The 15,460-nt window shown below is 34.5% G+C and overlaps 1 protein-coding gene across 6 annotated transcripts in view; it reads left to right on the top strand.

The window, feature by feature from the left end:
* Positions 1-8,858: 8,858 nt before the first annotated feature.
* The window catches only part of LOC128237214 (dynein axonemal heavy chain 1-like), an 82,978-nt gene continuing 76,376 nt past the window's right edge, over positions 8,859-15,460 (top strand). For all 6 annotated transcript variants that reach the window (XM_052952554.1, XM_052952553.1, XM_052952551.1 and 3 more), the window contains exons 1-7: positions 8,859-8,915; positions 10,620-10,788; positions 12,155-12,227; positions 13,135-13,220; positions 13,830-13,918; positions 14,477-14,600; positions 14,966-15,128. In XM_052952554.1, the coding sequence (XP_052808514.1) occupies positions 10,627-10,788; positions 12,155-12,227; positions 13,135-13,220; positions 13,830-13,918; positions 14,477-14,600; positions 14,966-15,128 (697 nt within the window). In that variant the 5' untranslated portion in view covers positions 8,859-8,915; positions 10,620-10,626. The remainder of the gene's footprint in view (positions 8,916-10,619; positions 10,789-12,154; positions 12,228-13,134; positions 13,221-13,829; positions 13,919-14,476; positions 14,601-14,965; positions 15,129-15,460) is intronic.

Raw genomic sequence — 15,460 nt, 5'->3', positions numbered from 1 at the left:
AATGTCCCCGGAGAATATACTTTCATTCCTGATTATGTATTACCGAGACGGGAAAACAAAATGGCGGAGGGCGGCGAACCCTGTCCGATATCTTAATACTGGCAAACGCATGTTTACGGTCCAAACACGTGGTTGATCACCGGAGACATATTTTGCTGTCTTTTTAATGAAAATATTTTAAATTATAGTTCGCGGTGTTATTTATCCATATACACGTCCAAAATAAAACTTAATTTTTTACGATTAGGCTTTGCGTATATCATGCAGACTTCTTACGATTAGGCTTTGCGAATTCGTGCAGGCTAACTGCCAGGTTCCAATATACATTTCATTAATTGTTTCCGCAATTATCAATAGTTATCTATTTCACCTAATTTAAGTCCCATCAACTAAAATCCAAACAAAAACCTGCGAAAGTTTACAACACATTTATTGGAATGTGTCGGCTGCAGAAGAAACGGTACAATTTGTGACGTCAGAACACGAGCGGTGATAAGATCAAAGACACGTGGCTTCGGTTTGTATCTAATTCGGTCAGTCGGATACTGTACGATCCCATTTGATTGCCAGGATTTCGCCTAGGCTGGTACGAAAATACCATACGATCGAAAAAATAATAATCAATAATCGTCGTCTGGGAATCTTAAAACAATGACCGAAATGTTTGAATTCGTTTTAAATATGAATGAAACTTTGATTGTAGTAATGTACGAAAATAAGATACATAAAATAAATCCATATCCGCGTTTACTTGTTCTTTTATTAACCCACCTCCACTTGAAGGCCTAGTTTAAGGAGCTCACAGTTGATAAGAAAATCGACGATTTTCCTCAAGCAAATTAAAAATTTAGTTGATAATTGACTGTTTGGCTAGAACATTATCACAGATTTGTTGAAATTGAAGTGCTGGATTTTTCCTAAAAAACGATCACGACTTATAAACGAGTATTGTATACAAAAAACACACCAGATTTCATGGGAAAAATTGGCGGGAAAATACGGTAGTCGAAGGTAAGGAAATGATTAACAATGCTGTTTTATCCGACTTTTTGTAAATTAGGAAACGCGTAGATATACCATAATTGATCTGATGGAACAGAAAATTGCATGATATGGAAAGTGTAAAAAATGTAATTTTTTTTAAAAAATCCCGACCTACCGACCCTATTTTTTTTTTCGCCATGTTACCGGAAACACAGGTATTTTTGCTTGGCCTTACGCCAGAAAGCTCGGCTATCTGGAGTTTGTTTGTTTGATGGTCTCGCACGCTACAAATGGTGGCAGCGGTGGGATAATGACAACTGCCAGAACGGAGTTTCCTTACCCTAAAGAGTCCAAGACGAGTCTTCTCGGTCCCAAGTCTTCTCGGAGGGGAAGGGAATGTAACGGTCTGCTTGTAGGCGGCGGATGTGCGTTATAAACGGAAGTACGTACAAAACGGATGTTAACTTGTTTGGTAATATACAAATTAGAAAAGCCCGGGCATTGTGTGAATAGAGAATTTGTATATAAAGACGAGTGGACCCTTCAAGGTCGTGCATGCTTTTCCCTAATGGGATCTGTTGGTGTTTCATTGGCTCGCACGTTATATTATAAACTGTTCACATACATCCAAGGTTGTGTTCACTGGCACCGGATTTTCAAACTTAATCATTTTTTTAAAAAATCAAAACAAATCTTATAATTCCTTACTAAAAATTATAAAACAGAATATGTGAAAAAATATTGAAAAATATATTTTTTTAAAATATGCACTTTGTACTGTATAATATACATTATTCCAACCTAGCCACCACTTCTTGAAAGGAAAGGGAAGTAAACCAATCCTCATGGTACATGTATTTCCAACTTCGCCTTAACTTCTTGAAAGGAAAAGGAAGTAAACCAATCCTCATGGTATTTCCAACCTCGCCACAACTTCTTGTAAGGGAAGGGAAGTAAACCAATACTCATCGTTCTTCAAACCTCGCCTCAACTTCTTGTAAGGAAAGGGAAGTAAACCAATCCTCATGGTACATGTATTTCCAACTTCGCCTTAACTTCTTGTAAGGAAAGGGAAGTAAACCAATCCTCATGGTATTTCCAACCTCGCCACAACTTCTTGTAAGCGAATGGAAGTAAACCAATACTCATCGTTCTTCAAACCTCGCCTCAACTTCTTGTAAGGGAAGGGAAGTAAACCAATACTCATCGTTCTTCAAACCTCGCCTCAACTTCTTGTAAGGAAAGGGAAGTAAACCAATCCTCATGGTACATGTATTTCCAACTTCGCCTTAACTTCTTGTAAGGAAAGGGAAGTAAACCAATCCTCATGGTATTTCCAACCTCGCCACAACTTCTTGTAAGCGAATGGAAGTAAACCAATACTCATGGTATTTCAAACCTCGCCTCAACTTCTTGTAAGGAAAAGGAAGTAAACCAATCCTCATGGTACATGTATTTACAACTTCGCCTTAACTTCTTGTAAGGAAAGGGAAGTAAACCAATCCTCATGGTATTTCCAACCTCGCCACAACTTCTTGTAAGCGAATGGAAGTAAACCAATACTCATGGTATTTCAAACCTCGCCTCAACTTCTTGTAAGGAAAAGGAAGTAAACCAATCCTCATGGTACATGTATTTCCAACTTCGCCTTAACTTCTTGTAAGGAAATGGAAGTAAACCAATCCTCATGGTATTTCCAACCTCGCCACAACTTCTTGTAAGCGAATGGAAGTAAACCAATCCTCATGGTATTTCCAACCTCGCCACAACTTCTTGTAAGCGAATGGAAGTAAACCAATACTCATCGTTCTTCAAACCTCGCCTCAACTTCTTGTAAGGGAAGGGAAGTAAACCAATACTCATCGTTCTTCAAACCTCGCCTCAACTTCTTGTAAGGAAAGGGAAGTAAACCAATACTCATCGTTCTTCAAACCTCGCCTCAACTTCTTGTAAGGAAAGGGAAGTAAACCAATCCTCATGGTACATGTATTTCCAACTTCGCCTTAACTTCTTGTAAGGAAAGGGAAGTAAACCAATCCTCATGGTATTTCCAACATAGCCACAACTTCTTGTAAGGAAAGGGAAGTAAACCAATCCTCATGGTATTTCCAACCTCGCCACAACTCCTTGTAAGCGAATGGAAGTAAACCAATACTCATCGTTCTTCAAACCTCGCCTTAACTTCTTGTAAGGAAAGGGAAGTAAACCAATCCTCATGGTATTTCCAACCTCGCCACAACTCCTTGTAAGCGAATGGAAGTAAACCAATACTCATCGTTCTTCAAACCTCGCCTCAACTTCTTGTAAGCGAAGGGAAGTAAACCAATACTCATCGTTCTTCAAACCTCGCCTCAACTTCTTGTAAGGAAAGGGAAGTAAACCAATCCTCATGGTACATGTATTTCCAACTTCGCCTTAACTTCTTGTAAGGAAAGGGAAGTAAACCAATCCTCATGGTATTTCCAACCTCGCCACAACTTCTTGTAAGCGAATGGAAGTAAACCAATACTCATGGTATTTCAAACCTCGCCTCAACTTCTTGTAAGCGAATGGAAGTAAACCAATACTCATCGTTCTTCAAACCTCGCCTCAACTTCTTGTAAGGGAAGGGAAGTAAACCAATACTCATCGTTCTTCAAACCTCGCCTCAACTTCTTGTAAGCGAATGGAAGTAAACCAATACTCATGGTATTTCAAACCTCGCCTCAACTTCTTGTAAGCGAATGGAAGTAAACCAATACTCATCGTTCTTCAAACCTCGCCTCAACTTCTTGTAAGGAAAAGGAAGTAAACCAATCCTCATGGTACATGTATTTCCAACTTCGCCTTAACTTCTTGTAAGGAAAGGGAAGTAAACCAATCCTCATGGTATTTCCAACCTCGCCACAACTCCTTGTAAGCGAATGGAAGTAAACCAATACTCATCGTTCTTCAAACCTCGCCTCAACTTCTTGTAAGGGAAGGGAAGTAAACCAATACTCATCGTTCTTCAAACCTCGCCTCAACTTCTTGTAAGGAAAGGGAAGTAAACCAATCCTCATGGTACATGTATTTCCAACTTCGCCTTAACTTCTTGTAAGGAAAGGGAAGTAAACCAATCCTCATGGTATTTCCAACCTCGCCACAACTTCTTGTAAGCGAATGGAAGTAAACCAATACTCATCGTTCTTCAAACCTCGCCTCAACTTCTTGTAAGGGAAGGGAAGTAAACCAATACTCATCGTTCTTCAAACCTCGCCTCAACTTCTTGTAAGGAAAGGGAAGTAAACCAATCCTCATGGTACATGTATTTCCAACTTCGCCTTAACTTCTTGTAAGGAAAGGGAAGTAAACCAATCCTCATGGTATTTCCAACCTCGCCACAACTCCTTGTAAGCGAATGGAAGTAAACCAATACTCATCGTTCTTCAAACCTCGCCTCAACTTCTTGTAAGGGAAGGGAAGTAAACCAATACTCATCGTTCTTCAAACCTCGCCTCAACTTCTTGTAAGGAAAGGGAAGTAAACCAATCCTCATGGTACATGTATTTCCAACTTCGCCTTAACTTCTTGTAAGGAAAGGGAAGTAAACCAATCCTCATGGTATTTCCAACATAGCCACAACTTCTTGTAAGGAAAGGGAAGTAAACCAATACTCATCGTTCTTCAAACCTCGCCTCAACTTCTTGTAAGGGAAGGGAAGTAAACCAATACTCATCGTTCTTCAAACCTCGCCTCAACTTCTTGTAAGGAAAGGGAAGTAAACCAATCCTCATGGTACATGTATTTCCAACTTCGCCTTAACTTCTTGTAAGGAAAGGGAAGTAAACCAATCCTCATGGTATTTCCAACCTCGCCACAACTTCTTGTAAGCGAATGGAAGTAAACCAATACTCATCGTTCTTCAAACCTCGCCTCAACTTCTTGTAAGGGAAGGGAAGTAAACCAATACTCATCGTTCTTCAAACCTCGCCTCAACTTCTTGTAAGGGAAGGGAAGTAAACCAATAGTCAGCGTACTTCAAACCTCGCCACAATTCCTGTAAGCAAAGGGAACTAAACCAATACTCATCGTTAGTACTACAAACCTCACTACTATTTCTTGAACGGGAAGGGAAGTAAACCAATACTGATGGTATTTCCAACATCGACACATCTTTTGTTAGGATAGGTCAGGGTGAAAAAGACGCTTATATAGAAGTTATGATACACGGGTGTTTATTTAATTTCCAATTCTTATTTAATTTAAATTCAATAAATTGTTTTAGATTTGGTATACAATAATGTATTCTTCATATAGAAATGCACATTCACTCAAAAATCGTTGATTAATCACTATTGCTTTGCCGCAGCCTTTAGTATAAGGTGACGGTATACTTAATGGTTAGCGTCGCTCTTAGGTTGTAGGAAGGGATTTCGCATGATACACATTGCCTCTGTTAAAGCTGCATTCTCTCAAATTGACAGTTTTGTCGGACAATTTTTGTTGTTGTCTCAGAATCAGCTCATTTTGGCACCAGTGCCTTCAAATCGGACATATAAGATAACTCCCAACAGTTCAATTGAAAGGTAAACTGCCGAAAATTTCATTTTTTTTACAGTGTAAATAACGATTTTCAAATGTTTATGTGACAACTGCGATCTTCTCTTTTTGTCAAAAGTCTTATATAACTGGTTTCCAGATATTGACGCAAAATTTGGCTTATTCCAAGACAAAAGGTAATAATAGAAGTTTTCAAAACAATCAATCTGTGAGAGTGCAGCTTTAACTACCATCGTTCAAACGTTACTGGATAACAGTTTTGTTTGTCGGAAGCAATTTGGCATCAGCGACATGTATTTATTTGAAAGGACCCTTTACCCTTGGGTTCAGGGGATAATTCTCAATACTTTTTAATTATATAAGTATAGAACGGCTAATTCCGCGTAGTGAGTTCTGAACTGTAATTCTACAAACTTGAGATCCAGTAAAATAACAGGTTAAACAAAGATTTTTTACCAAAAACTTAGAAACCCCTAAAGTCATTTAATTAAGTTAATGGATTGGAATATTGAGACGATTGAGAGTCGTAGCAATCGTAAACTGCTTTAAATGTTTTACTATAAGACAACTAATATACAGTATAAAGTATTTTCATTCATTTCCCAAATCACCACATGCTATTATTATACAGTTCTAGAATAAAGTCAAAGCATCAAATTAAAAGCAAGTTAAATGCTTGATTCCTTGAAAACCCGAAGCCTCAATAATCATTTAAGTTCCGTGCCGTCCTTTTTTCCATTACGCTCTTTAGGTGCTTTGATTGTTTGGGTATAAATGACTGGGAGAACCGGACCAATTCCGGACCAACGGAAATCAACGAAAACACTCCGTTCCGATCCGGAAAAGAAAGTCGGTTATGAAATGATCAAACATTGCTTCCAGATAAAATATGATTATTCATATTTAATAATAACAACATAAAAAGGAGACAAATTCAAACGATTATTACTATTTTTACGGAGTGGTTTCGTGAAATACAGTAAAGTAATTTGCGTCAAAAGTGTAATAGATTATTGTTTGACTTGCACATTTATTTTTAAAAAAGGTTTGTTATTGGTCCCTGATTAATTTGAGCTATTTTTTATGCACCTTTCTCTGTATGTGATATAGTCTCGCTAACTAAATTCGTGTATAAAGCAAACGATTTGAGAAAGCAACTGATCTTACACAGATAATTTATTGTACAACTACAAATACATGAACTAGAACAATTTATATGTATATATATATGTGAGTATACATATATTTGTATATGACCATTACTTTGATATGCTTGATTTGTGCAACAACATAAAACATGTTTTGTAAATATCCAATATAGTTCATATTTGACGTACTAAATACTACAATTTGTTACATGTATTCTGGGCTGGTGGGCTTATATAACAATAAACACTATGTTATGTTATGTTTCTTTTTAATGAGTATATTGTTCACACGGTGTCTATCCAAACATTATAAAAAAATATGCGACTGATGTATTATATATTTTATACTAATATGTAATAAGCTTTTAATTGTTGTTGTTTTTGAAATGAAAATGGTCCGTACCGGCCAGTCTTTTATACCCAATCGAAATTTTGAAGTCTTCCGAACGATTTCCGGACCGGAACGGAAATTTCCGTTGGTCCGGTCGGGTATGACTAAAATACGAAAATAACCTATTTTCGCGAAAATAGCTTTTTTGACTAAAATACGAAAATAAGGTTATTTTTGATAAAAATAAGTTATTTTCGCGAAATTAACATTTAGTTAGTTTTTGGATAAAATATATATTTATTTATTTTTTGGCGGGGGGGGGGGGAATAAGTTTTGGTAAAACTCTGAAAATAGGGTTAGTTTGGCGAATATAACATTTCGGAAAAAAATGTAGTTAGTTTTTGTATAAAATAAAGTTATTTTCGCGGAGATAAGTTTTGGTTAAAATCTGAAAATAGGGTTAGTTTGGCGAAAATAACATCTCTGACAAACATGTAGTTAGTTTATGGCTAAAATATAAAGGAATTTTCGCGAAAATAAGATTTAGGTAAAAATCTTGAAAGTTTTGGCGAAATTAACAATTTGTTTTTGAAAATTATGTACTTAGTTTGGGCTAAAATAAAGTTATTTTCACGAAAATAAGATTTTGATAAAAATCTGGTAAGTTTGGGCGAAAATACAATTTTTGACAAAAATGTAGTTAGTTTTGGGATAAAATAAAAAAAAAAATGGGGGTGAAATAAGTTTGGGTAAAAATCTGAAAATAGGGTTAGTTTGGGCGAGAATAACATTTTGGACATGTCGGCATCCCCTTTAATATTTATGCAAAGAGCAACAGAAACAAGCTCAGTAGCAAACAATCTAAACATAAACCCGGTTTAGTGGCACTGGGCAAACTCAAAAGACATAGAAAACAAAATCACAAACAAGAGAAATAAAACAGCACAAAACTCTACAAACTTGGTATGTTTATCAAGAATAAAAAGCATCATTTTAAAATCCAAGTATTTCATTAAGTCTGTCTGCCCAACTTCCTGCTGGAAACATTTTAATTTTACGAATTTTCTTTAAAACTTTACCATAAAAATCGGGATGAGCAATACTATCAGCAATGAGCGATTTAAGACTACTATTGTTGAAGGATATATCTTTGATTGTTCCCTTTAGTTTTATCGTGTACTGCCTGCAGTAGCAATAACGGTCTATAATTATGGATCATTGTCATTAACTTAATCCGCTTAATGACAAACAAGTGTGTATAACCGCTTTGATGTTGCACATTTCGGAAGGAGGTGTGCAACAGAAACATGTCAAAATACTATCAATAATCATTGTTCAATTTTCTTAAATACACAATTGTTTCGAAACACTAATGCACCTGTCATATGTGTTATGTAGACCGAATAAAATATTTTTAATATTTTGGATTAAAAATTGTCATTTATGGCAACAGAAGAAGGTATTTTTCCCATTTTTTTAAAAATCTTATTTTCGCGAAAAGAACTTTATTTTTGCCAAAAACTAACCACATAATTGTCAAAAATGTTATTTTTACCAAAACCAACCCTACTTTCAGATTTTTATCCAAAACTGATTTTCGCAATTTAAATAACTTGATTTTAGTAAAAACTAAATATATTATTGTCAAAAAATGTTATTTTTGCCAAAACTAACCCTATTTTCACATTTATATCACAATCTTATTTTCGCGAAAATAACTTTAGTTTCATCAAAAATAACCCTATTTTCGTATTTTAGTCAAAAAAGCTATTTTCGCGAAAATAGGTTATTTTCGTATTTTAGTCATACCGGTCCGGTCCGGCCATTCTTTTATACCCAACCCTTTGAGTTGTAGGGTAGCTGTTTTTTGTCTGGGACATAGCAACGCTACAGGATATAAACAACATTTTACTGATGAAATAAATTGCTTGGTAAGACGAATTTACATTGTTTAGACATTTTATTTTGTAGGAAAATTGTAAAGAACTAAAGGCTCAACCCTAAACACTTGATGCTTTCGTCTTATCATTGTTTTTGGCTTAAAACTTTAGAATCTTAAACGGCGGGCACCTGCTATCAACTTTCGTTTGGCCAGACGAATATTTTGGCTTTGGAATTATATTAATCATATTATTGGACACAATTTCAACGCAGTTTGCTTCATTTAGCGATTTGGTGATACATTTACCATTATCAAATTCCGCAAGTCATGAACACAAAAAAGATTGACTACAATTTGTTCAGACATTTTGACACAAAAACATAAGAATGTCATGTTGAGTAGGGTTGGACATTGGTACCCAGTATATGTACCATAACGAATAAATGCTTTGAAAAGTGCTGGTATATATAATTTTGAAAAGAACTGGTTCCAATATCGATATTTCCATATAATTGAAATAAAATTCAAAATTCAGCAAATATGCAAAATATCATATGGCGACAGAGGTCAAAATTAACCCAAGTCTGAAGCCCTGCACTGGTAAAATGTCTTCCAGACTTGCTCAAATTTTGAATTTTAAATAGTACGGCTTGTTCCCAAGCAACAGTATATGAAGTCAAGCTTGTTCATCCAAAAGTCAAATTTTGATGACTGTGACAAGAGTCAAACTTCACAATTTATACTGACAGTATTCAAAATATTTTACCTTTCATTTTAGACAATACCCATCAAAAAGAAATGGAAATGACCATTTTTTTAAACATTATATCATATTTTGTCACTACAGACTGATTTCTGTTCAGCAATTGTTGATTACGACGAAAGCTTGCTGGTCACGTCCGTCAGACCAACAGTTTTCAGGAAGTTTGGTCTCGTGTAGATGTCATAAAACGGCAACCAGTTCAGCTTCGTTTCACGAATTAACTGAAAATGTTACAAATGCAGACCACTAAAAACGTTGGACCTCATCAGTTGTTTCCAAACAAAAACAGCTTACCCAAGCTAATTGTTTATACTTAGTTGATAAGAATATTCTTTGAAAATCAATCAGGGATAATAAGAAACATACACTTTCGGTGGTAAAATACCTTGTCTCTTGTAAATGGTTGTTATCTGAGCCACACCTGAAAAAATAGCTCTAGAAAAATGCTCATTGATAGCTGAGTGCTAGAGTACATCTTCACATCTGGGGTTTGATGCCCAGCAATAGCTAGAGTGTAGTACTGCGGAATTTGTTGTTCTGAGTTCTGTATAAAACCCAGTGAAGGTGTTCCCTTATGTCTATTATTTACACAGAGTATGTTAAAGAGTCAATTTAAAATCACACTTGGATATCCTTGTATCTGGTCCTTTTTTTCAACTATGCTTTCCCTTTAGCAAATGGTTATGTTCCTGTAAGGTGTTTGATAATGACAGAAGATATATAATTATTTTGGTGCAGACTGTTTTGTTTTGTATCAACATCCAGATCATGTTCTTTTTTAATGTAAGCTACAACTAATCCTTGAAAATATTCATGACCTTCAAATTTCTTTCAAAAATAACACCTGTACTGGTTTCTTCACAAGAACTGGAGTTTTCTTTTTATCTTAACAGTTTTTTTTAAACTTATATGGTCATGCTAAAATAAAACAAGATCATAAACTGAATAATGTATTTGATATTTTTAATTTAAAATGACATATTTTTCCAGGCTTAGCATGTCGAGCAGAGCTAGCCGAAGTGCCCACAGTGGCAGGTCGTTTACGGCTAACAAAACAAGAGAAAACCCAACAGCATCAACAGGGCAGGCTTACCCAGAGATTAAACAGAGAGGATTTTACTCAGATATCATTGGATCTGATGCTCATTCAAGACTTGATGTAAGTTTTGGACTGTTATTTATTCACATTTATTTCATGGCCCGTTTTTACAAACACTCTCAATTCTGAGGCTTGATTTAGACTCACATTAATAAGCAAATGACAATTTTATTGATATTACATACTTTTTACAAAATCAGTCTAAATGATGGTGAAACCTGAAACCTTCATGCGTTAATGAATTCAGCAATTTTCACCTTCAATTCTCTATCTTCCATTAATGTCTAACCCCTACTGGGGACCTAGACATTCTCTGCTAGAAAGAAAATACAAAACATTCAAATTTCATGTTTTGAGTCTAAACCTGGCCTGAGATATATATCTATGATATAACATTGTATAAAAGTTATTGCTCAACAAAACATTTTCTTGAATATCTTTATACGGTACTCAGATGAAAATAGATGAAAACTATTTAAGATAATTATTATTTGGATATTTGAAAACTTTTTTTCAAGACCATTTTACTGTACTAGAATGAATTAATTATGGTTTTGTAGTTTTGTTTTTATAAATACTGGAATGTTGAAAAGAATGATCTCATTGAAATGTATTGGTTGTTTTAGATAGATGGTGTAATGCATTCTTTTTTATTCAGTCACTTGCAGGTATAAATTTAGGAATGATATTTCATCGCATTATCAAAACAGGGTTTATTGATTTCATATTGGAAGTATTTCAGACGGTGATTTTTTAAACTGCGTTTGACACAATAGCTAATATAAACGATATCAAATTGATTGTTCAACCTGGCTATAAGCCAAGTCCACAAAGTTCATAATGAACTACATGCGTTTGAAGATATTGACAGACTTATCTGGCAATAGGTTGTTGATTAATTGTCATACATTAATCTGCTGAGATCTATTCAGGAAACTTTGGCAAGCACCTTATTGCATTCAATATCAACCTCAACAAACCATATGGTTTTTATTTATATCTGTAAATGTTAAAAACGAAATCACCTGTAGTGGCATTTCATAAATTTTTTAAATAAAGGCAATGTTTTATTGCCTTATTTTTATTTGTACATTTTACATACATGTATATGAAATAAAAAAAAATGTGTATTTGGTTTAAATAATATTTATTTCGTTATAACATATACAATTTATTCATATATATATAATCACAAACAACGTCAATGGAAAAGTACCGTAGTTCCAAATTGAGAGCACAATCAAAATAAACAAAACCAAATATGCATTGAAAGAAAACATGTGAATTATGTACCAAACAATAGTGTAGACAGAATTGAGAAGATAGCCTTGAAGCTTATGCTATATCTCGCTTGTGTGTATTTGAAGACCCTTTCCTCTCTTCTCAGCTTATTGCTTTGATTTTTATACCTCAATTTTTGTTACAGGATGTGATTTCCGGCCCACCAACAGCGCATGGTACACTATGGACAGTTGCAAAGGAGAAACATACACCTAAAGGTACCAGAAAACTAGCAATGTCTTTATAATGTGCCAAATGTTCAGGACTTCGTAAAAGTTAACAACCTTGTTAACATCATCGTTGCTAACTTTCAAATCTGTATTGTTCTGGATGTGTCACAGAAAGGCTTATGATCTCCTGATAAGATTTGAGACAACTGTTATAGCTCAACTTGATTTGTTTAAATTTATATGGGCATATCATGAATTTTTTTTATCTCTAAACGTTGACTATGATGTCCTTAATCACGCTTTAAGTTTTAACAAAGTTCTGAACAATCAACCTAATGTCATATAAGATTTATCATCTTGTTTCCGAAAGAAAAGGTCTTGGTATTGTCATAACCTTAGCAGCTTTGTTGGTGCTCAAAAGTTTGAAAGGCTATTGAAGATATTCCAATGAAACTTGGTATACAAGGTGCTTTATACATGTTGCCAGAGAGTATAAGCACCTGAGCAGCAGGACCCATAACCTTAACTTTTTAAATTGTTGATTTACGCTCTTTATTTTACTGAAAATCAAATGACGAGAATTGTTATTCTCTCCGCTGAGCTCTTTTTGACATCGTCTTATATTAAGAAATATCCAAATCGTGAGTAAAAGGTGGACACACATACCACTAGAACACCCTCATTCTTTTGTGTTCTCAATAAGAACCGACTTTTTGGCAAAATTAGAGAGTTCAAATGGCAATTGTGCCAGTTCGTATTTGGAAAATAAGCTATTTTTAAGTAGAATAAGTAGAAGCTGGTCGGTTACTTTACTATTTGAGAGAGTTCAACGAAACTTATTGAGAATTTGCATTCTCACTCAGTTTACCAAATGCTTTTGAGGCACTCAAAGCATTTGCATAATATTTGGTAAATATTGACTGTCAAGTCCTAATTTCCTGATTCTGTATTTCAGTGACAGCTTTTGAATCAAAGGTTGAAGTTTCCGAGGCACTGAAAGAGCAGTCTTATGGACCGACTACAGCCATCACAGCTATCTCGGTAAGTCATAGTTGCTACGTACAAACACATATCAAAATAGGAAAGTAAATAGCTATATTATCAGTGAGAAAAACAAAATTTTGAACATTGTCGCATCATTATTAGCTATTAAAACTGGAGGATATATACAAACACACCTCAAAATGAAAGACTGTGTAAATTATGTGATATGAATTCAATTGAATCAGAATATCTTTTTAAAAATAAAAAAATCTTTACCTGCCTACTCTCCTTTTGGGGCGCATTGACACAGAAACAAACAAAATTATACTTTTTGGCTTAAATGGAAAATTCAAAATTAGGAATGAAGTAACGAGCTGAAATCTTCTTATCTATCTTTTGGCGTGGAAGTCTGGTTCTGTAAACATCTTATACAAACATTTTACTAGAGCTTGGCTATCAGACTTGTGCTTATTTTATCAAGCATTTATAAGTCTTAAGCATGTACATGTAAAATATAAGGAATTGGGTTGTATATTTTTCTCAGGAAAATACCGTTGTTATAATATTGAGGTAAATGTACATTTTGTTTTAAATCGGATAAATGCAAATTTTATTAAACATCTTACTTAACAATATAATTGTAGTTTTATATATTTTCTGTTACAGGATTTTCCAGTGCAGTCGTATGAACCGAAAGTTCAGCTTCCGTTCTACGCAAAACCCGGAGAATGTCCAAGAAAGATCGAGATTGAAAGGTATTTAATATGAAATCTGAACATATTAGTATATTCAGGGATGATTATATCAGCACCAACAATCATTCCATGATTTTATTATTTTATTTTTGGAACTAAATGTCGTAAATTGGGATTGGGAAATAGCAATTGGAAAATAGCCGAATTCTGGCTTCTGCTTAAGAGGGAGAAAATGCCTGACCCTTTAGTATTTAATATGGGAAGAAATTTAGACTAATAGTAAGAAGATGGAATACAGACGGATCTGATGCCTAGAACCCGTTGTCACAAAAACCTTCACATTAAATAAGATTTTTTTTCATAATACAGCAAGCATTGGCTAGATTGAAACCCATATTTGTGTGAGTTGCTTGCAGCAGGATGATTAGTTGACAAAATGAACCATTGGATGACATTAAAACATTATCAGTAAATTTTAATTCTATTATATATTAAGTATCGTCTATATGGAAACCAAGACTTCGGCTGACTTTCTTTGCAGCAAAAGAAACACAGACAGATCTTTTCAAAACAAAATGACATGAAAACATTTTCAATGAATTATTATTCTCTATTCAGGAAACGTCGCCTATATGGGAACCTAGACTTGAGTGAGTTACTTGTAGATGAAGGGATACAGTCTAACTTATTGATGCCCAAAGAACCCAGCGATGAGGTCGTTGAGTTGAACAAACCAGGACAGGTATGAATCATAATGAATGAATTTGATAAATATGGACTTTAAATTCCATCAACTTTTTTTCCTGTTATCGAACATGATAGAAAGGTTTAATCGATAGAAAGTTCATTATACATGCAGAATCAGCTTTCGAAAGATGTCAGATTGCGCCATTTAAATTGTATTTATTGAAGAAATGTTGTTGCATTTTTATGAATAAAAATGATATTTCCCTCATTTACAGGTAGAATCCATATCGTTAATTCATGATTAGTTTTGATAGAAATAAACTAGAAACTTTGCCCATTCCTGTCAAATATATGCATCAGTAATATAGATGGCATAACATTTTATGGCATTATTATTTTATTTGTATTGTTTTTCACCAGGACCCTGCCCCCTTCCCACCATTTCTACCACTAGACATCTTCGACAATATGGAGTTTGATTGCCGGACTCCTGAAGAGTGGATTAATATGGGCTTTGAGAATGGAGTGAGAAAGCCTGTACCGGGCGAGGCTTTGTTGCCCAAGAAAGACTCTGATGCCGAATGTAAGAATGATTTAAAATTGTATGAACTTCAATTTTTCCACTGCCAAAGGCTAAGCCATCCGTCATTAGATGCAAAAATGTGTAAGTGCATTTAAGATATTAACATCAAGATTATTCCTATGTTTGATTAATATTGAATACCCACTGTATTATTTATGCATAGATTATATATGAATAACTCCATAATGACGCTACTATTATGATATATGCTATTTTTATAATATTTTATGATTTTTAAGGGAGGTATTAAAAATACACAATTTTAGTGTGATTTTAAAGCATTGTCATTAATTTGTTTCTTTAATAATATATAGCCTATATCAAAAAAGCTA

Source organism: Mya arenaria, chromosome 6, assembly GCF_026914265.1.
Source record: "Mya arenaria isolate MELC-2E11 chromosome 6, ASM2691426v1".
In the NCBI taxonomy this organism is placed as follows: domain Eukaryota; kingdom Metazoa; phylum Mollusca; class Bivalvia; order Myida; family Myidae; genus Mya; species Mya arenaria.
The sequence above is the reverse complement of the archived record's forward strand: the minus strand, read 5'-3'. Positions and strand labels throughout refer to the sequence as shown.